At 39.8% G+C, this 23,228-nt stretch overlaps 1 protein-coding gene across 2 annotated transcripts in view; it reads right to left on the reverse strand.

The window, feature by feature from the left end:
- The window catches only part of pebp4 (phosphatidylethanolamine binding protein 4), a 59,124-nt gene that overhangs the window by 31,279 nt on the left and 4,617 nt on the right, over positions 1 to 23,228 (reverse strand). For both annotated transcript variants that reach the window (XM_077561620.1, XM_077561619.1), the window contains exon 4: positions 6,474 to 6,572. In XM_077561620.1, coding sequence (XP_077417746.1) covers positions 6,474 to 6,572 — 99 coding nt within the window. The remainder of the gene's footprint in view (positions 1 to 6,473; positions 6,573 to 23,228) is intronic.

Below are 23,228 nucleotides of genomic sequence, written 5' to 3' on the forward strand. Positions count from 1 at the left end.
TAACAAAGTTTATGAAAGCACACACAAGCAAACAGTACACATTGGTTATGAGCATGTTGGCAACTTTGGAGGAAGGAAAAAAAAAAACATAAAAAAAAAAAAAGAGAAGAAGAAAAAACATTCAATTCCTTCGCGCCCACCCCCTTGTCATAATATATGGATGTCCCGTAAGGTTATTTGTGTTTGCCGGGAAATGAAGTGCTCAACTGGATTAAAAACACACTGCATATGTTTGGAAATCTGTTTCCCTGGGCGTACGAGTAGCGTGAAGCAGCAGCTTGCGTCTGCTCACAGAGAGAGGGCAGACACTCTCATCATTAGCCGGGCGACAACGTGCTCCTCTACCTGCACCAATCTGCACAGCCAGGCAGCACTCTGACGCCACACAGATGTTCCCAGCGCCAGGTGCAAAGTGGCGAAGGGGAGAAGAGGGGAGGGGGGGGGGGGGGGGGTTGTCAACAAAAAATGGAAATATTCTGCAGAATACACAATAAGAGTTTAATTATGAATAATACCATTGGCTCTTTGTTCTCACAATGGTTTCCCGAGCCTTTCGGGAAGTTGTTTTTTGGCTACCATATGGGGGCTGCTGTCTGTCACAAATAAACTCAGGGATAATTACATGGTAAAGAACAATGAGGTTATTGATGTTCATTTGTAACATAAGGTGAAGACTATTATATAGATTAACGATTGCAATGATTCATACTGCATGACTTAGTTTCATGTCACCATAGAAGAAGATTCAAACTAATATTTAGAAGCTTCACTGCTTAGTTTTTTGTTTAGTTTTTTTAGGCCTAGGCTACCCTTTGTTTTAATGTTAGCCGTCTCCGAAAGCCGACAAACCATTCAACCAGTCATCAAACTCTTGCTTTTTGTTTTTGTTGTGATTCCACCACAAAATGGTACTAGAGTATAGCTGGCCAATATAACCAGATGTAACTGTGACATAGGTATGCGTTTAATAACACTTGGTGCCACTAGGTGACAGTAGCGCGCGTCAAGCATCTTCAAATGGTGAGTAGATTTACTTCTCATTAGGTTTTGTTACAGAGTGGTGCCTTGACTTACAAGTTTAATTCATTCCATGACCACGCTTGTAACACAAAACACTTATACAGTATATTGAATTATCTTCCTCAATTGAAGTGAATGGAAATGCCTTTCATCCTTTTCGCCACCCAAAAAACAACAACATTCTGCATTTTCGAGCATTTTTAAATTAGAAAAAAAATGGCACTTAACAGTGTTGTCCTTTATAAAAACATTCAGAAACAACCATTAAAATTGAAATAATGTAAAGAGCTAAACAGTTTGTGCGTCGTAATAATTGAATGGGTCTTGTGCTGCTCATTTTGGTGTGCGCGGCACAGGCAGACTACATGTAGATTTGACCAAGAAGTGGTCTCAATTCAGCTGCAATATTCGTGGTAGAGGATAAAGAATGTATGCTTGTCGACATTATTTTTACCGCTTGTGTACAAATAGTGGTCCAAAGGTTTATGATTAGAGATATTGATGCTAGTCTTGTTCTGATAGCATTAAGCTAGCGGACCTTTGTAAGACAAAGTGAATGTGGTTTGATTACATAATCATTGATATCAAATTTATTTTCTCAATGGAATTTTTGTTGTTGAAATTAGAGCAACTTGTTAACTGGAAAAATAAACAAACTCTGAATATCGACCAATGGTCTAACCTCCTCATAAATCACATTTTAATGGAAAAAATATCTGCCTCAAATAAAAACCAAATATCAAAATTTATAGAAACATGGTCTACGTATATAGAATTTTTTTAACCTAATTCTGGTTACTTAATTCTGTCTGTTAGCGAGAGCCACTACATCGTGATAACTTACATTGATGTTTCTGCATTTGGCAATTTATTATTATATTATATTATTAGTATGGGATTTTTTTTAATGGACTTTAGGTGAACTGATGAATACACACACATACAAAAAAAAAAAAATATATATATATATATATATATATATATGTATATATATTTAAAAAAAAAACATTTATTAAATTTTTTTAATTTATTTGTTAAGAAAAAAAAAAAGGAGAGCAATGATGATGTCAAATCGAATGAACAATACTGAGCTCTGGGGAAAAAAAAATAAGAATAATAATTTGAGCAATTTGGAAATCATCCAGCACCATTGAACGGATTATGTTTAACTATGGAGGTTCCAGTTTGCAAAATGTAAAAAGCACTTGTTTAAATAATCCATGTGATTTTTGGTCCACATTGGAAAAACAGCAAATAAAACCGCAATGATAAGTTACACGCCTAATAGTTTGCATTTTAAGGACATCTTGAGGTGTGGAGCAGATGATCTCTGCAGGCCTCAGAATTCACTAACACCAAGCCAGCTGGTCTGAGACAATCACAATACTTCACTGTTTGCCTGACCAGCAGCAGAACACAGGCTCTGTCGCTCCCTCGGGAGCCGATACAAGAGAGATGCATGTTAAAGCATGCATCTCCCTCATGCACCATATTAATGAGCACAGCATGCTTCGGCTTGAAACTGTCCAGCTGTCTTCAAATAGCCAGAAAGACAAAGTGTTAGCCTGCTAGAAGTGAATTTACATCTGTGTGTATGTGCGCACTAATGAATTTAAGAAATTATTTTGTGTGTGTGTGTGTGTGTGTGGTGGTGGTGGGGGTATTAACAGGGAAAAAAAGCCTACATAAATTTGAGTAATTATCCTAATGCTAACTTCAAATCCATGAAAACCTCAGGCTCTACATCCTTCTTAAAGAGGATTTGACAGCGATAATGAACACCTCAGAGCGGGAAAGAGCATTACGTGAGTTCATATTGCATCAGTTTTGACTCACGAGCCACGGAAACGATCATGAGAGAGTATTAACGAGAACAAGTAACGGCAAGTGATGTTGTGCATAAGCTGCGTCTATTCCGAAACTAATGATTTACTTGTTAGAGTAATTATCGCTGTGAGACAAGCCGGAACATCTGCATTGATTTAGAGTCTGGGAGGCCAACGAGGAGGGAGGGGGGAGGAGGGGGGGGAGCTCACAATCTGGATTTTCACTTAAGATAGCAATACAATCTGTTGATGCTTATTTGGGTAATTGATGGAAAACTGTGTACACCCCATTCGAAATGGCACTGACAATGTCTATCGTTCTATTAATTGAGAAAGTGTGAATTTCCGTAAGATGGCTGACGCAGGCGATCGCCACAACATATTGCGCTTTGGAAACGTATTTCGGGTCAACGACCGCTTTGCAACATATCAGTGGGCACCCAATGTCTTTGGCAATGTTCAGTACGATTGACTTCCATCTCTTGGCTCCTAACTTGTCACACGGAGAATAATGCGAAAATAATTCCTCTCATGTTGATCGTTTCATAGAAGGAATTGTGTGTGTGTGTGTGTTTTTAAGGGATACTTGACTCATTGAGCCATTTTCAGCAGCTATAAGTTAATATTTTTGTCCAGATTTAATTTGGTAACTTCATGAATTTTTATGTACAATTAATAGCTTTAAATACTAATTTTTCCACTTGCTGTCGACTGAAGATGACATCACCTGTGCTGAGGAAGTAGGTAACGACCAATCATGGCTCAGTTTGCTGACCAAACCCAGAAAACGGGTGAGCCATGATTGGTCGTTACCTACTTCCTCAGCACAGGTGATGTCATCTTTAGTCGACAGCTAATAATTTGTTTTTAAAATTATTAATTGTCCAAGAAAAATAATGAAGTTACTGAATTCACTTTTTAACTGCTGAAAATGGCTCAATGAGTCCCTTTTTAAGGAAAGGTCAGAAAAGTTGCAAAGTTTGGTATCGCTGACTGAATTTTTAAAAAACTAGCTCTGCACCGTTGACAGCCATTTTTGTCTGTGCAAGCAGTGCACGTCAGCAGGCAGACATTTTTTAATTTATTTTCCTCTAATGATGGTGTCAGTTTTGCCTCTAGAATTATGCCAATTTCTATGATGATGGGGGGGAAAAAAATATTTCAATATTCCTGTCCTGGAAGATTGCCTTTGACATTATAGGTTCCATTGCATATTCTTTATCTTTATCTAAAATTCTGCTGTTAGTTGAATTCTGATTTTTTTGGGGTCAAATCAATCTCTGCATCAAGCTCTCACATAGAAACGTCTTTGAAAGCTCAAAGAGCAACTTGGTGCTTGAAAGGAGTTTGTCAATTCTGGCACCGTCGTCTTTACCAAGTGAAGCGATAGCTACTGAATGTAGCGTAGCTGTAATCAAGGTGAGCATTAAGTAAGACACAGGTAAACCCATTGTCCTTGTTCTGATACCTCTGCCTCTAATGAGGCCTGTTGGTTCAGACCAGCCTGACCTCAATTCATACCAGGCTGAATTAAGAAAATCTTTACCCTTCATAACTGTACAAATGGATAAAGAATACCGATTAATTATGACAACATCTACAAACTACCACATGACCTTGGACTGATGAATGAATATAGGTAACAAAGGAGTGTGGCAAAAGTGGATCCGATCAGTGAGTGAGGACTAGTGAGGAAAATTGGACAGTTACGTTTATTGTTAGAATTTACACATTAAAAAAAGAGAGAATTGTAAGGTTAAGGGGGGGGGGGACTTTTCTTTTAACTGATTACAGTGTATTCATTTTCATACATGATCTTGACAATCGATCAATGATGTACAGTGATCACAATAAATAAAAATAAGACGTTCATTCCAGGGATGTTGTGTTCTGCCATTGTTAATAATCTAAGGTTTCTCATCATATACAGTCTGATTTTTTGTGTTCAATTCCCCCCCCCAATATTTTCATATAATTCAGCTTTTTTCCGTTGTTTGTTTTGGGTTTTTTTCTCAAATCCCCCGAACCCCTAACTTTTATTGAATATTTTTCATCTTATTTGGGAGAATTCTTAAGGTTTTGTTATTTTTTACCCCAGTGCATTTCAATTGTTGAATGAAATGGCTATTCATGATTACAGCAAATAAAACTGTTGAAATAGATTGGTCCATCTTCTGAACAGTGATTTTTTTTTTTAACTCTGATCACTGAAAATATTGATCGCATAAAGCCTACATAATACTGTACATTTGTCTTTGCCTGATTTATTAAGAGATCTGTCAGTTTGACATGAAATGAAATCCAGCGCACACTGGGTGGGGAGGACCAACCTGAGGTTTGTGTGATGTCACACAGAGTGACACCGGTCAATTAAACACCTCCCACTACGGGTTGGCATCACTCAAAAGGCTCATTAACCTCCCTGACCAAATAGCAGCCACCACGAGAAAAGCATGCCGTCAAACTGGCCAGGAACCCGCATGGGCAGCGCAGGTCAACACCCACACAAGTGACATGGAAGTGAATTGTTCGAGTGACTGCTGTGCTCGTCTGTCCGGGCACTTTGTTTAGTTGCATATGGTTCAACTAATAGCAAAGGTGACGCTTATTTTCATTTTCGTAGACATGCATATTTTCCTCGTAAATGAGCCAAGTTTATTTGCAGACCTGGAATAAAGCACAAGCACAGCTCTATAAACCATAAGCACTATTGAAACTGAATCCCAACAAATACGTATCCCAGATGCATTACATTTGGATTTTTTGAATCAGTGATGCATATATTTAGCGTAGAGCGACGCCGTCTGAAGCCAAATGGGAGCAGCATAAAGTGTCTTTGTGCGTCTGCTTTTCAGACCACTAGTCTTAATCTATGGAGTTGATCTCCTGTTTCTTTTAGGATTAAAAAAAAAAAAGTCTACAAATATTTGAGGCAATCAGCAACTTAACACGCATTTGGAATGTGAAGACACAAAATAACCAATGTATAAAAAGGAGCGAAATATGAAGAGGAAAAGGGGGGATCGGAGCTGTGCCCATTTTGGGGGTGTAAAATATGGAGAAGTGTGGATCATCGGGGGAGCAGCTCTGCCTGGGGGAACAGATGAAGGGAGGACACTGTGCCAAGATCTCTCCACTGGAGGGGGGCGGGGGGTGGGGAGCTGAGGTCTATGGGAGAACGAGTGTGCGCCTCGCATGCTGCTTTCCTCAATCGCAGTCTCACACGCCTGCATTGACACGTCTCGGGCTGTGTGCAGCGAGAGGGAAATTGCTCCTGACAGGCCCTTGCAAACTTCACAGCCATTTAGAAAGACTTACTCCCACACTTTTGTCACAGGCGTTTATTGCGGCGGGTGCACGATACCGAAAATCGACATTTTGCAACTTGGCATCGCCTTTTTCACCAACTTGGGCCTCGGCACCATTCATAATTTCCGGCCCCGGCGCGGCGCGCATGTAAACACGAGCCAAGAAAAAGTGATCTAAACACATGAGGTTCAAAGTAGGGATGTCCCAATTCTATTTATTTTTTTTTTTGCACCCCAGAACGATTCACTTGATTTTGAGCATTTGCCAATAACTGAGTCCCAATCTGATACTGCAACAAAACATCATGAACTTAAGTACCTTCACGTCTGTGACGAGCCAGTGCCTCCAGTAACGTTGTGACGGTGAAGAGCGACTTGGAGCATCAGGATCAACCATCACCAGAGTGTAAAATGTGTTCTGCAAACACAAGAGCCCCACATCATCATCATCATATTATTAAACTTTTTTTTTTTTAATTGTCATAATTGCATAACATGTAAGAATGCTAAAACTGTTGCGGTTTGATATACTTGATCTCACGTGTGAACACGAAGGCCGGTGTTAAAATAACAGCAAAAAGTATAATATATTAACTTATTATTAATCCAAAGAGATCATTTTAAAGAAAGACCTTTTGTTAGGTTACAGTCACTGTGGTGGAACTAATAAATGACCAAAAAGTGCAAATAAAACTGAGACCTTCCCAGAGTTTCAGTCTCTGTTCAAAATAGATTTAAAGGCAAATCAATAATACAGGTTGTTAACAATTTAAATATGACACTGTGAAGTTGGAAAATTGGGCTGGACGATTTCATATCAGTAGATTTGGATAAATATAGATTTTTTTGTAACCTATTTAAAATAATATTAAATGGAGTTCAAATTAAAACACTACAGTATTTGCATTAATATAAACCGTACATACATATTCAGTATATACACTTAGAGAAACAGCATCTAAATGGGCATATGACAGAATTGACGTGGATTTGGCTAATTTTGAAAAATATTCTGTCAATCATGCATGACATTCAGTTCCTGCCACAATCGGAATTGTCCGCTGTTACAAGTTTCCGATCAATTGAAATAAAACCGGCATTGACTTGAGACTCACATCGTTATTGGTACTCTCCCATCCTTCGTTAACGTACACTTTTCTTGAGTTCTTTTATATCATCATTAACACCATACACTTTTATTCTTTATCATCATTAACACCCTCGATAAATAAGTCGCCCAAGATATCGTTTTGAGGTGACAACCCAAATTGTCCCACTTTTGAGGAATTCAGCCTTGGAGGTTCCACACTGTATTCTCAAACCTGGCATCACATCGCTTGGCAACAAAAACTATTCAGACAATTCCAATCTGACAAAATCCAAATCCTCTCGTTCAAATGATCACAGTTAACTTGCTGCCACTTACCAACTATCTTAATACCCCTCAATCTGTCATTAGATAAAGTGAGAAAAGAGGCATCTCAACTGACACTTGATCACACTTATTGGACGCTGACTTGGCGGCCTAATTGCCGGAACATTTTCATTCTGTCTGTCCCTAAAAGTTACAGACTTATGAGAACAGATTGAATTATTGCGAGAGCACATTTGTCATCCCTGGTCCTACGCCCAAAATCTGCCAGACCATATGATGATTTTTTTTTTTTTTCCTCTTAATGTTCACTTCCTCTACGAAACGGATACATTTTAATCACAGCTGATGCTCTCACTTTGCATAGTACACTTTAGGCTGGATTTTTTTTTTTTAACAAAGTATTTGTCTGTTTGTGTCAACAAGAAATTAAATTTCCTGTTTGTTGTGTCCTATCAAGGCATTCTTAGAAATAATCCAAATCCAATGTACCAGCCTATGATCAAGTAGCAGCCATGTATTTTCCTTTAGATGCTCATTTTGAGAAGGGATTCTCTGCCTACCTGACAAGCAGTAATAAGCGTAAACAACTAAGCCTAATAACAGGATAATACTGTAGTCTCAGCGATAGTGCCTGCAGGTAACATGCAGACACACCGGCAACAATGGAGCCTCCTCCACAGCCTGTCAAAAGTGACTCTATATCAGTGACCCCCCCGGGCAGCTTACCAACCATGACCTGTTGCCTTCTCACGAGTTCTGTAATCCTCATTTTGTACACGTTTGCTACCAGGCAAAGACACTGTGATAATGGACTTATTTTCAAGTCTGATGTGTTCATAACACACACTTTGAATTAAACATGACTCCCAGTCACAATTATCATTCAAAGAAATAGCCATTTATAGCATATTTCATGAGCATTTTTCATGGATGGAGACGACGTTTTCTTAAAGCCACATTTGGAACAGTTGACATTGTTTTATAAACTGTAATTTCGGATGCTTTCTGGGCATACTTGGGCTGTTGCATTTCTACCTGTTAGAATTTCGCCCGGTCCATCTGGCACGGGCAGCAAAAAAAAATACAAGAGAAGATCCCTCCATGCTTGCACTTCACACATTGTGGCATGTACCCTTCTCTCTCCCTCTCTCTTACACGAGGACATTTTTTTTTTCTCTCCATCTGTCAAAATCCACATTAATTGCACACAGATACGTGTGAAAGACTCCAGGGAAAAACAGATGCATGCTTTGCCATCTGAAATAATTTAACAGGGCTCAAACCAACTAAATGTTGTATCAAAATATGTTTGAACAGAGCACATTCAAAGAGGTGGATACTGTAGGAGGCCAGACTAAAAAAAAAAAAAAACACATTATGGAACGCTACTTTATCAGCTGTCATCATTGCTGCTAAAGAGAAATCAACATTTGTAAAGCACAATTCTATTATGGCGCTACATTTTTCATTTAACTTAACACATCGTTATTTAGCTCCGTCAAGCTCTATTAAAAGGTTAACGGTACCACTGATTGTCACACGCGGTGTGTAAAAGGCCCCGCATGCAGACTGGAGGTGGGAAAGACGGACCGGTGCATCCTCTTGGGATCAACCTCCCAACAAAACGGCAACTTGGGATCACATCGTGTGGTTCCAGTTCACGTCAGTTACCGGCTGTCTGAGGAAATAACCCTCAACTGACAAGGCTTCTCTAACTGGTGACGCAAGAGCTAGTTAGGCTTAGCCTGGGCTCATAGTTGCCTAAAAGATTTGCATTAAGGGTTCGAGAAACTGCACATAAAAAAAAAAAAAAACATCTCCCATAAGACTCTTCTCCTCCAGGCTAAAGTTTGTCTAAGAACATGAAGGCTATGCTTCTGCATAAGGAAGCTTGCATCGTGAAAGATGAGGATTTGTGTGTATGACCAAATAAAGCATATTAATCACCTTCGGGATACACCATTATCCCATTATCAAGCTTGCCTTTGCTTGATTAAATTCTTTACTTTTAAGCGGGGTACTAATCACTTAAAAAAAAAACCTTTAAGGCACTTTTCCGAGAGGTTGAAGGTGTGCAACTATGAAATAGAGTAGACATTAAAAATGGTTGCATCTCAAATTCATACCCCATTGAAACAAATGCCATTAATCTGTTCCAATTGTAATGTTTGCTTTTTTTTGGTAACAGAAAACAGCACTAATATTTTACTTTATAAAAGCATACCATAATAACATAATCAAAGAGAATGTAATAAAGAATTGAAACGCACACCTTGGCCACATGGGGCATAAAATGGACATATGGGTATACATGGAGCCGGTCTAAAGTGTTCAGTAAGCCACAGTAATATTAGTTGTTCTTCGTAGAGGATAAATGGTCCATCAATTGCAGTCTAAAAAGACTTGGCTCAAAAGTAACCCATTTTGAGTCAATGGACTGATCCACTTGGGTCAATTTGATCCATTTTCTGTGTTGCTTTGTACAAAATCATCCAATTTATGGGGTTGTTATATACAAAATGGCCCAATTTTTCGTTGGGTCAAATTGAGCCATATATTGGATCAGTCATTTTGTTTTGTTTTCTAAAACCCAAATTGGGGTATGTTTGATCTGTTTCTTGTGTGCCTTGAAGGGTCATAAAACTTCAAATCCAGATACTTGTTGCACTTTTTGTTAGCATTAAGCTAAACAAGATTATCTAAAACAAAACTATGAGGTTGTTTTAACATCAAAATGTGTAATTCTGTTTGTTTTGTTTAGTTGACAGCAAAATTTAACTGGGAGAAGCAATAAACGGCATGAAAACTCTTTTTTTTAAAATGATAATCCACTCTGTTAAACTGCTGCTTGTTACGAAGTGAGCCAAGTAGAGTTCACTGCCACCATACAGTCAGGGATGTGATTTGACCAAAGTGAAATTATCTGAAAATTTAGCCGGGGGTCTGGGGGCCGCTGGCACCCAGCTAGGTCCAGGGCAGTGCCCTGGTGGGGGGGACAAGGGGGGCAAAGCCCCCCGGAGCTCATGGGTTTTCCGTGTTTTTAAGTACTTTCAATGCACTCACATGACAAAGAAATAGACAAAACAACAGCATAAATTTTCAATTTAGTTAATTTTGTATATTGAACTATCCCATATAAAATGGCAGTTTTAGTCAACTCAAAATCAGTCACATTCAAAAACATTGGACTGCCTTTGCTTTTAAAAACTATCACTGAGAATATCATCATATCTAACTAATGTGATTACTAAGTTAACACATAAATAATGTTGAAGAATTCAAATTTCATGAACAAATAATTGTATCATGACCAAATGAAAAGTAACTCATATTAGAGCATACCACAAATGTCTTTGTTATAGCAGAAGATGTTATCTGTCGTGTCATGTGCATACACAATGAACTACTAAAAAAAAAAAAAAAAAAAAGTTTTTTTTTTTTGGGGGGGGGGGGGAGATAAAAAAAGTGGAATTCCGCGAATTAGCGGAAAAATCACATCCCTGTACAGTGCTCGTATCTCAAAATTTTGCTCACAAGTAGAGAGAGAAAAAAAAAAGAAAAAAAGAAAAAGAATTACCGAAAGAGGCCAGACCCTTTCCCACCCTGTCTCAGTAAGTTCCAGTTCTGGCTGTATGGTTCTCGTTACATTTTTCCACCGACAACACTTCTACCCGTTTGCGGTGCAATAGAAATAAATAAATAAATAGGGTTAACTGTGAAAACACATTAGCAAAAAAAAAAAAAAAACGATCATAACATGGCACCAAAAAGCTCCATACAAAACACACTTGGAGTTAAATCTTTTAGATGCCCACTGAGCAAAGGTCTCATTAGATGTGTTGACATATCGCCAATCTTCACACATGAATCAAATCAACACCCTATACTGTGAAACGGTAATAATTTAAAAACATGGAAACCCCACCCATTGCCACTGATATAACTACAAATAAGAACAAAGAGCGGTTCAGTATCTCTCTGGATGTAAACTCCTGGCTTACCTTTGCGTGAACTCTGCTGGGGATGAGAATCAGAGAGTTGTCTAATCGCTCCCCTCATAGAGCGGCCTATGCTATCGAGCCCGGCTCTGCTAAGTGATGACACCACGAAGGGCAATAGTGAGGTAGCTAGACGAGGGGAGGAATGGAGGAAGCCCCTTTGCGAGTTTACAAGTTCACGCTTTATCCCTGACCCGTTAGCAAACAGTGTCGTCCACGTAGCTGCCTATTAATACACCCGCTGCTTTATCCTCCCCTCCTCATCTACATCAGACCCGGCGGCGTTCCGTGAAATGGTTAACCATGCGCACACCGTTCGACCCACAACTTGGCAACGCATCACTCTGAAATCCCAGTTTAAGTCTGAAAAACATTTGAACTTGTTTGGTAATTAACAGGTATCTGTGTTGTGATTACGAGAGCGCTAGGGCTTAATAAGCATCTGATGCAGCTTAGAGCAAGGCTGAAAGATCGATCTCTCTGCACGGAAAAATAATACTTGAAAACACAAGAAGGGTGCGAAAAGTACCATTCACACATCGTATACATTTAGAGTCTTCTATTAACCGAATATGTGGAAGGAAGCGGGAATACCAAGGGAAAAAAAAAAACACTAGCATAAGGAGAGCATGCAAACTCCAGAGGAAGCCAGAGACGGGATTCAAAACCCAAACATCAAAACTGTAACACATTGGTTCCATGAGATAAGGAAAGTAGGAAAATCTCTCTATCTTCATTGTACAGTAAAAAAAACAACAGTAATGATAAAATTAAGGGTGAAGAATGAAAGGTTTTGACATATTTTTTGCTTCAGTTCAATGGACATTGTGCTGCTCCTTCTGGTGTCCACGCCTTGGCCACCTGGGGGCAGTATACGGCAGTCATATGGATAGTCATTAGCCTGGTTTACATGGAGCCACGTATTCCGATTAGAATGTATCTGAACGGCCAAACGGAATGAAAATGTTGATTGATGCTCAGTTTGACTTCACTTCAACTGGCAGTAAACAACTTTAAGCTTCTTGTACAAAAGAATTGTTCACAATCGGCCGAACTGGTGGCACTGAACTCGACTCCACAACTTTTAAGCAGCAAACAAGAATATTGAATTGTTGCTCACAAGTCAAACACACACACACAAAAGGAATGAGCTGAACGAATGTTCGTATCTTAAAAACTTGCAAGTCAGATCACTCGTATCTCAAAGCACAGCTCTCTGTCTATAGTGACAGTCTCATTTTGGAGACACCAGCGAAAGGCTGACTGTGCGACAGAGAAAGGAGGCTGACTGCTGCGCCACTGTAAGGGTCACAAGATGGGAGTTAATCCTAGTGGTTCTGGTCAAACGGGTCAAACAGGCAGCGGTAATTGAATCCCGCTCAAAAATGTGGCCTGAACAGCAAAAGATGAAAAGGAGATGGAAGAGGTCACTCAGCCACCTTACAGGTGAGACGGGCTCTCGTTTTCATTAATAACAGCCCTGATCCCATCTTTTATGTTCAAAAGCTAGCAAACGTCATTTCCCCCCCCCGGGCATCAGCATCATGAAAGCCTCCATGGTTGGGAACATCAGCAATGGGCCACAGAACAACAACAGCTCACCATTAAAATTGCTCGCTTTGAGGTTGTGTTTAAAAAAAGAAAAGAAAGGAAAGAAAATAAAGAAAAAGAGTTTTGTCAAGCCAAGTAGGTAGCATTAGCAAAAAGGTACAGACGCTCCCCTACTTACGAATATTCGTGTTACGAACAACGGTACATACGAACATGTCTGCGCGCATGTCAAAAAATGTTCGAAACGAGATGCTGTAAGTTAGATTTTTTATTGCGCACCTTTTTCCGAGTACTGTAGTGCTTCTTTCCGCCGCTAATACCGACGCTTGGCGCTGTGAGAGCTCACCCAGCATTGGAGGCTCAGCAACGTGTCGAGGAGGAGGAAGAAGAAGAAACGCCTGTCGCTCATTGATAAAGCCATCGCACTCTTCGAGCAGCAAGACCCAAATATTGATCGTGCGCAAAGGTTGCAAATCAATTGAATGATGCCATACAGTGCTACCGCATCATTTATGATGAAAAAAGAAGAAAACTGTGCAATCGTAGTTAGATCGCTTCTTTCGGCCAGTTTCTAGTAAATCCTCCAAGGAAGATACTCATCAACCCTCATCTTCTTCTCCGCGACCCTCAACTTCTTCCTACATTGAAGTTACGGAGGAGGAAGTAACTTTTGAATCCCATTCCAGCGACGACGAAGAACCTCTCATGATATAAAATCCTCCTCCTCTTCCTCCTCCATCAAATCTTTAAGCATCGAGTACATCTTCCAAAAGTAAGTTAAACTTAATTTTATTTATCTTATTACGTACATGTACATACTGTGTGTGTCTCTCGCTCTCTCTCTCTAACATACGTAGTACAGTACTGTACATATTCTCTTTAAACATAAATTATAATACAAAATATAGCACTGAAGCAACTTACGAACAAATTTACCTTACGAACAATCGCTCGGAACGTAACTCGTTCGTAAGTTGGGGAGCGTCTGTATGATTAAATGGAGGAAAGCATAATGCTTTCTACTTGGCTTGAAATAGAAGCAACCAATCACCTGTGAAAGATAGTACTAATCTGCCATCAACTTAGTGTAATAAACTAAATGATTGTCAAGATAGAGATAAGCCATCTAAACATTTCGACCCGAGACTCCTGAGTATTGACACAACTCGTACGCAAAGAGAACGCCAATAAACCCCAGCATGTTCTTAAGTGCCTCATGCGGGCACGGCTTGCTCACTACCTACAAACCTGCCTATTTTTAAACTCAGCCTGCCTCCCACACAGGAGCGGAGTGTGAAGTGGCTTAGAAATCCACACTTTGGAGGAGCCACATGGTCAAGGGAAAGTCACATGTTGATATAAAAAAAGGCATCATGTGGGGCCAAAAACAACAGAGCTAATAGACTCCCTCGCGTTATATTAGCCAAGCGCAGCGGTGAGCTATGAGGAGGCACCGGCTCAAGAGAAATCCAATTGGAAATAATCATTTAAGTCTCCATAATTACATAATCACACCATTTTAACGATACATTTTGATCGCTCATACTCACATTGGTAACTCATGACAAATCAACATTTCAAAAAAAAAAAAAAAGTCTTGAATGTTGTATCACTTTACTCAAAAGTTGTAGGAAATACTACGGTACTTTGATGAATTGTAAAATTCAGTCTGTTTGTGTATTCCGAGTTCTGTGGTATGAAGCTATACCAAACATTGAAATGGTTCAGTGTGATTGAAGCTTTGGGGGGGGGGGGGGGGTGAAGGAATTAGTATCAGCCTAGGGAACAATTTCTGCATTTCTCTCAACACTGACGACTTCTTTCACCACAGCCGTGCTCATGTTAAGCTTATTAGTCACCCTGGATGCCATCTTGCTAGCTGCGGCTTCCGACACTTTCTGGTGGATGCTTTGCACACCTACTCACAGCCGTGAAAGCGAATCCCTGCAAATGCAAACACTCAAGCACGGTAACTACCACTATCAGGTACTCGAGAGGGAACGTGCACAGGGAATATGAACTTCATATCCCGCCATGCTAAATGAGGTCAACATATTTTTTGACATGTGCTGGTAGTTATGCTGATCAGAACACAGCACATTCAAACAGGGCAAATTATAATGTTTAGACTCATGCCCGTAATTACCTTGTCAAGCAAGCAGCATGCTATGAAGTCAAAGCATGCTGTTCCATCAACAGCTAATACTTTTACTTTGATTCAAAAGCATAATGACTTTAGACTAAAGAAAGTTGTCAACTTGTCATGCGTGTACACAAATATTTCTAAAACAAATTAAACTTCAGTTTGAACCCAAAGAAATTGTCAATATACAACCAACCATTTGCACCGTTACCTTTTTCATGAATTTACTACGGCCTAGATACACCAATCGAGTTGGAATGCGTCGGAGGGAGCCTTTCCAGAAAATTTGACATGTCGACGACATGACGAATCGGCGTTGGGGCATTTGATCACTGTGATTGACTGTTAGCTAGCAAATTAGCGCGCGGGGCAAGAAGAGGAAGTGACGAACGTGGATAAACAGTACTGAGGGAAAGCCTGGTCCATTTTGCACATAGTCACCCTGCTGTATGCATTTGAATAGACAATGTCTGACTGGACAGAAGATCGGGAAGATGACTTTCTCTGGTTCAAGAGACCGGCATTGTATGATATTACCGTTAAAGGGTATGCCGAAAAAGGTATAAAAGCCAAACTATGGCATGACATGGGCACACGACTGGATATAGCAGGTAGGATTTACTTTTATACTTGAGAAGTATAGCAACTGTTTGTAATTAGTAAATAACTACTTTTTCACATCGTTTACGTTTTTATGTCCCGTCCACGTAAAGAGGTTTCCGGTTTCCTTTAGGAATAATGACTACCGCCGCCGATAGTATGGAAGGGGAATTACTTCTTGCGCATGCGCTGAAGGTATGTAATAGTCAGGGTCGGTGCGTTGTGTATTTACATCAGTTTGCTACGCGACGGTCACATTTGGCCGACGTCGGATTGGGGTATCTAGTAGGCCTTTAGGACGTTTGCCTACCTCAGTCAGAAGATCCTGGGTTGGAATCCTTCTGTGTGGAGTTTCAATATTCTGTCTGCTTGCAGGAGTTCTGGTTTACTCACATATTCCCAACATTTGCATGTTAGGCTAATTCAAGACTGTGACTGTAGGCATGAACGGTTGTTTGGCTAAGTTTGCCCAAAGTCAGCTGGGATAGGCTCCAGCTCACCTACGACCTCAATGAGGCACTATGGAACAGTGACAAGTCCTGCTAGTTGTATGCAAAAGAATCATAGCATTAGCACAGTTCAGTTGTATTTAACTTTTAAGGTCAATCTCTTTCATTTAATCTCAAAGTGAACTGTTTGTTTTTAATACAATTTTTATATAACTTAACATTTATTTTCTACATTCAAGCAGAGCCTTACTGTTCAAACTGTACAATGTTACAGTAGCTTACGTTAATATTATACTATTTGTGTCAAATGTTGGATATTATGGACCTCTGAGGCCCCTATAGGAAAAAAAGTTCCCCACTGCTCAAATTAATACATGTACAGTACATTAACTACAATTCTGCCAGTTATACTGGCTGTAATAGAAGAAGTTGAATAAAGCTATTATGAACTCATATTGTGTAACTCTAATTTAAACTGTGCCGTCATTCAGACCTTACTAGCAGTTTGTTTCATGCATGGAAGATTAAGAATTTACACATTTTAAAAACGCTGACAAAATTCTGCTGCGAGTTTAGTTCTAAGTCCTCTTGACACCCATTTCTATTTGGCCCTCGGAGCGGTTCAAGGCGTCAGGGCTGTTCACAGGCACTGCGTGTTTCACCAGCCAAGATGGCTTCCACATTTTTTCTATCATGATTAATTATGGTTTCTGATGGTAGTACAGTGAGAAAGTGTAAATTATTCCCACATTTGCTAGTGCCCTCCGCGCAGTCACTGTTGTGTAGGAAGATGCTATTGACGCCATCCATGGATGCCGACCAAAAGGCATCTACATGGGGTGGCAAACTCTAGTGATTATTAAGTGAGAGGGGGGGGGGGGGGTTCTGTCAGCTGAACGTAGTCCAGACTGCCAGTTGACAGGGCCGGATTTTCCAGTATGGAAGAGTCTTGTTTCAGTGGGCGAAGCTGGGTGTTGGGAGACTAGGAGGGAGGACTGCCCAAGGCTTGGAAGCTTGAAAGAGAATATTTCAAACAGACAAGCACCGTCTGTGTTCCAATGTCACCAGCACACCCGTCTGACAATCAGGGCCATGTCATCACTTGGGCTCTGACGAATTCAGGGAACACTCTTAGTGGCTGCTACAATTACAAATATATAATCCGCGTGCCAGAGCAATTAAATGTTCTTCCATTAGATGGCAGTGTTTATAATGGTCCAGTGCATCCACCTGTTGCCATTAATAGAAGAGAGTAGGCCATGGCATCCTGCGAGGAGTTCAGCGTTGTGTTCAATTAAACAGGTCCAGATTTTATCATGAGTAAGTCTTTAGTCAGTAAATTGATGAGATCATCATTGTTGTGTGTGTGTGTGTGTATATTAAATCCTCGATATGTCTTTTAAAAATGCATTGTGCGCGCCGGACTGACAAGCTTTCGTGTTGAAGTGGTTTATATACAAAATTTTAAATAACAACAAAAACAAAAACAAAAAACATCTGACAGATCATTTTGTACGTGTTGATATATTTAGTGCTGTCACAGAGAATGGCACTTATGATCACAATGCAGTGTTATCAGAGGAGGTACAGGTTTATGGTTCAAGGGCTCGTCCATTCATAGAGAACAAGCTCAGCCTTTCTGCTTGACACACTGATAAAGACAGCACAAATAAAACAGCTCCAGCTTTGCCTCTCCCCAAGGGAATAATATATCACCCATCTGAATGTGGCACATATTGAATCATTTGCAGCGCCGATGATTCATTTGAATAAATCAGCCTCTTATTTTTGCCAACTTGAACTGATACTGAAATAAGGAAAAAAAATGTAATGTGGTTAGATCTAAGGAAGGACAGGTGTAGAGAGAGAGTTCTATAGGAGTGGTAATCCTTATCCCCTTTCAGGCAACAATTAATGACTACAGCAATAATCTTGGCATATATGTCGTCGCAATTCCTTTTTGACTGTCAACCACAACCTGCCTTTCTCACATAGACGGAATCCAGGAGGATATGTTGCTGCAGGCAGACAGGATTTTATCCTGGATTTGCATAAACGTACAGCAATAATTCAAGAAATACCTCAGACAGATTGTTTTGACCCAATAGGTATTTTCTTGTCCTATAAATGATCAACTTGCGCCATCGACAAGATCAACCGTAAAAGCTTGGCCTGGAATCTGCCTCGCACAAATATTTGATGAGGAAAGAAAAAAAATTCAACTTTCAATAGCTTTGACAAAAAACAAAAATCAAAGTACAGATGTACAGGATCAGCCTATCGGCAAATGTAAACAAATAAAGAAAGAAAATTCTGCATCTTGTGCAATGAAAGAGGTTATATGCACGTTGAAGCAAATAGACACACACACACACACACACACACACACAAAAAAACACACACACAAATCCTGTTGAGCTGAGCTGAGCACAGATAGCCTAGCAGGCCTCCAAGGCACAATTAGGATTTCACGGAAGGAAGAAATCTACATTCCTGCACACATGAAAAAAGTCTTTTTTTTTTACCTCCCTACAACAATATCAACTTTTCATTTAAGGAAAAAAAACTGAAATACCACTCGATAGGATTTGGACAAAGACATTTTTATTTTTTTTTTAATTTCTAGTATGATGGTTGAGGAAAATCCAGTCCTCTTAAGACACCCTGTTCCAATCAATTTCTTCTATTGGCTGTGACATGAAAAGAAGCAAGCACTCATGGTTTTGCTTGAAGTGCTCATCTGTGTGGAGCTGCTGTGTTCAATTACATTTCATATACGGGAAGATACAATTTAACACAAACACCGAATATTCAGTCAAAATTTCAGGTCACTTTCCTAAAAGTTGCATTGCATTTTTTTTTTTTTTTTATAAAACCACAAATTGGAGTTACGACCACCTGGGCAAGGTGGGATGAGGAATGCTTTTCATTAGCCATCAATTTACATACACAAATATATTCAAACCGATAAAAACAATTCAGACCAACAACTCTGATTCTGTACTTTGCGTGAACTATTGCCACGATTCATCGGACCCCCCCCCATCATCTCCACTTTAACGCAGACAGACATGAGGCTAAATACCATGTCAGACTTCAGCCACAATGAGTACATGTAAACTTCACTTTTACTGATGCAATGAGCCAACACATTTACCCTGAGGCACTTCCACAGAGCATATAAGCAAATAAGGACTCGAGCCGGATTTGAGTTTGACCGGGACCTTTGAGCTGCCTGCTCACTGAAATTGTGTTTTTTAAGAAAAACACATTGGAACAGTCACTGCGGATATGCAGATTTGTGTCACGGCGAAAGAAAAGGTTAGACGCATCATCTGAGAAAGCCCTCATCTCGAGCAACGGCATTCAGCTACAGTACTTCATGTCGTCGCTCATCATCGATAGCTCTCCTGACATTCCCAGAAAGAAAGAAAGAAAGAAAGAAAGCATCCTGCAAACACCTACTCTGTGAGCTTTCGTTTCGGCTCCAAACCTCCAACACCAAAGTGTGGGCAGTGCTGGCAGAGCCCAACCTAAGAACACTGACTGCGTGCAACAGTTGGACTAATGACTGAATAAAAAAAATATATATATATATATAATCAAAATGAAATGGCCTCACAGCGGGCACGGCTCTGTGGTGGAGAAGCAGGTTGAGTTGTGCCCACATCTCCTCTTATTCAACAGCACAAGATGTCCACAAAGACTTGAAGGTCTTAGTGCCATGAGGAGTGCTAAGCTTTTAGCTTCAGCCACTCCAGCGTCAAAGACGAGAAAAAAAAAAAGAAATCACTTTAATATGTTAAGAAGATTAAGATGGATAAATGTCGAGATACATGTTTTGAAAAGCCACCTAAATCTCTAGTGTTTTTATTCAGGGAGGGGTGTCGTGCGAGTCAGTTGAGGTGATCAACAAACAAGCCCACCAAAATTCAATGTGATTGGCTAGTAGGAATGGAAGCTTATGAGAGATTTCACAATTTAAGCTTCTTGAATCTAAGACCATCCCACCTTTTGCTTAATAATTCATAAACATCAACCTTTAGGACAACAAAACCCATGGTAAACATACTGGTCACAGTGATGCTCAAGAGCCGTCTTATCCCGTTTACGCTGATGCTCTATAGTCGTATTTGTGTAGGTCACAGTTTGCCTTCAAAACTCTTAATCTGCCGCTGCGAGCATGCAAAAGCACTGAATGGAAGAGCAGGTGGCTATAGTGGAAAGATCTCCCAAACGAAAAATCATTTGAGGTAATTAAATCAGGTATTTTGCTACATCAAGATAGGAGGTCGGGTTTTTACTGATTTCAGAGTGTTGCTCTGAAAAGGAAAGGAAGAATGAGAACCAGAACGAATAATGTAAGTGGATTACCAATTAATCTGCACATCATTTTCTTTGCTTCTAATGCACAGATAGACCAAGCAATTTTATCATCCACCGTCCTTACGTTAATCAATGCATCAATGGGCCTGATTGCTAATTTGCTAGCACCACTTCCAATGTCAAAAGATACCATAGCAATTACACAAAAGACAGGGGGAAAAAAAAAAAACACTTTAAAATGAAAGAATCTAAAGTTGTGAGAATTATTTCCCCGCGAAAAACTTTCAACCAAAAAAAAAAAAAAAAAAAAAAAAAAAAAAGAGCGTAAACATCTTGTTTTATCTGCCAAATGTGTATTAACCTGTTTTTCCCTTAGACTCGTTCAGAGTTAAGACAATAAGAGCACTGAGGAGATGAAGGGGAAGGCATTATGGAGCGTTAAGTATAATGAGCAGCCCCGAAGCTGTTCTTAAAGAAGGTGAATCAGAGGATTGGGACACAAGTGTAACTAAACCCTGTGCCGGACCACAAAACATTTTGGGCAAAGTGCCACTAAGCCATGCATGTGTGTCTTAAAGTAAACTTCATATGATCACTTCACTTCAGGATTACGCGCTTGTAAAAAGAAAAGAGGCTGTCAGAGGGAGAAAAATAAATAAATTAACCCAGTTTTAAGCATAAGCACCACAGTAATCCTTTCGCAAAGTTTTGTCTACATTTAGTTTTTAAATCAGTTATTATGCAAACTATGAACATAAGAGTTTAGATGAGGACTGAAATGTTCTTAAACAGGAAAATAAAAAAATCAACACAAGGAGTAAAGTTTTGATATTTTGGGTCACGTCACCTGATCATATGAACTCTTTGACTGCCAAAAACGTTAAATAACGTTTAGTAAAATCCTATGGAGGAGTGCCAAAGACGTTTGTTTCAAAACAGAGGTGAAACTAACCCTTTTCTATTGTTGATTACTCAAAAAGGGAATAAGGTAGAAACAAACTTCTTTTTTTTTCTGATGAAAGATGAGAGTCCAATCTTTCATTTGGTAGTATGTGTGTTTCCATAGTCCAAACACATAATTTTCTGTGGACCTTGAAAGATCAGTCAAAATGCTTAAAATCGGCTGGCACCCACGGCATCCCTTTTCTGAAAACGTCTGGCAGTCAAAGAGTTAAAAAGGAATGTTTTAGCATGACAGCATCATCGAGCAGTCGATAAATGATTGCCTGGTAAATGTTACGTTTCTGTACTTCTTAAAAATAGAAATTTAATCTTGCATGTTTATCCAAGCATCATTATGAGTTTGAACAGAGCTTACCATCAATGTATATGTATTGAAAAGGTAAGACTTCCCGTACGACTACTGAATAATAATCAGGAGGCACAGGTTCATGTTTTATATCCAATAAAGACCTGCCGTTTTCGCCAATTCTTTGCTATCAACCTCAGTAAACTTTCTGAGCAAATTTTAATACAAGGATTACATTTTATCATGACATCACCACTCACCAGTAGACTTATTCCTCCTTTGTTTCAAGTAGGAGTGTAAAAATGCAAATCTTATTTCTGATATAGTTTGGATGTGAAGTAAAATAGATTTAAGGTTACTATCCATTGAAGTTACTAATTGGCATTTACTGAATGGAAGGTTAGGGTTTGTAATGGTCTAATAAAAAGCTCAATTTCATTAACTTGTTACTAGTCCCCCACTTTTCAAGAGATGACAAAGACAATAATGTGCGATGATGATTCTCAGAACCGGAAATGGAACCCATGCAACATGGTAAAGCATCTGGATGCTCAGAGGCACAACAACAAAAATAAATATCAAGCCTGTATTCAAGTCAATTTAACCAAGCAGATGCCAACATAAAACACACTGCACACCAAATACTGATATCTGATTAGATTCTCAGGATTCCAGGTCCTGGGTTAGCCACAAAAATTGAATCTCAATGCCGTTTAATCCAAAGCCATCTTGGAATGAGACAATCTTTGGAGGAGAGATGTCAGGAAGACCGGGGAATCCACTTTTTCTTGGCAAGCTCATCATGCCTAATGTCTTAGCGATTGTCCAGTTCAGTCGCGTTTGGCTTTAAACATTACAGTTTGTGATTCACTTGTTGAGCCGAACGTACCATGTCTAAAAACCCTGCATATTCGCTAACCTAGCTAACGAAAAGCTACGTGGTCCTATAAACTTGCCATTTTTGAGCTCTTCTAGTCCTAACATGGGGGCCGATCAGGAATCCTGCATGGGTGGACGTGTAGGCTTTCCTGGGAATGACAGGGTCTGCGCGAGAGGAACCCCACCCTCGCGTCTCCGGCATGCCAACACGGGGGGGGGGAGAGTGGGCAGCACGGAGACGGCAGGCTGCCGTGGGCACAGCCAGGCTTAAAGCTGCCCTGTCGTCATCAGAGGCTCGCAGAAAAAAACGCCGAGATTCACCAAAACAAAACACACACACACACAAATAAGAGGAGGGGGATCGTTGCATTTAAATCCTCTCTCAACGCCCCCACGTTTTAGCAAAGCATAAAAATCATTCACAGAGAGCGAAAAGCAGCAAAGACAGAGACAGAGGAAAAAGCACTATTAGAAGCTCAAGAGATCATCATATTGAGGCAGCTC

This window comes from Vanacampus margaritifer, chromosome 3 (assembly GCF_051991255.1).
Source record: "Vanacampus margaritifer isolate UIUO_Vmar chromosome 3, RoL_Vmar_1.0, whole genome shotgun sequence".
NCBI lineage: Eukaryota > Metazoa > Chordata > Actinopteri > Syngnathiformes > Syngnathidae > Vanacampus > Vanacampus margaritifer.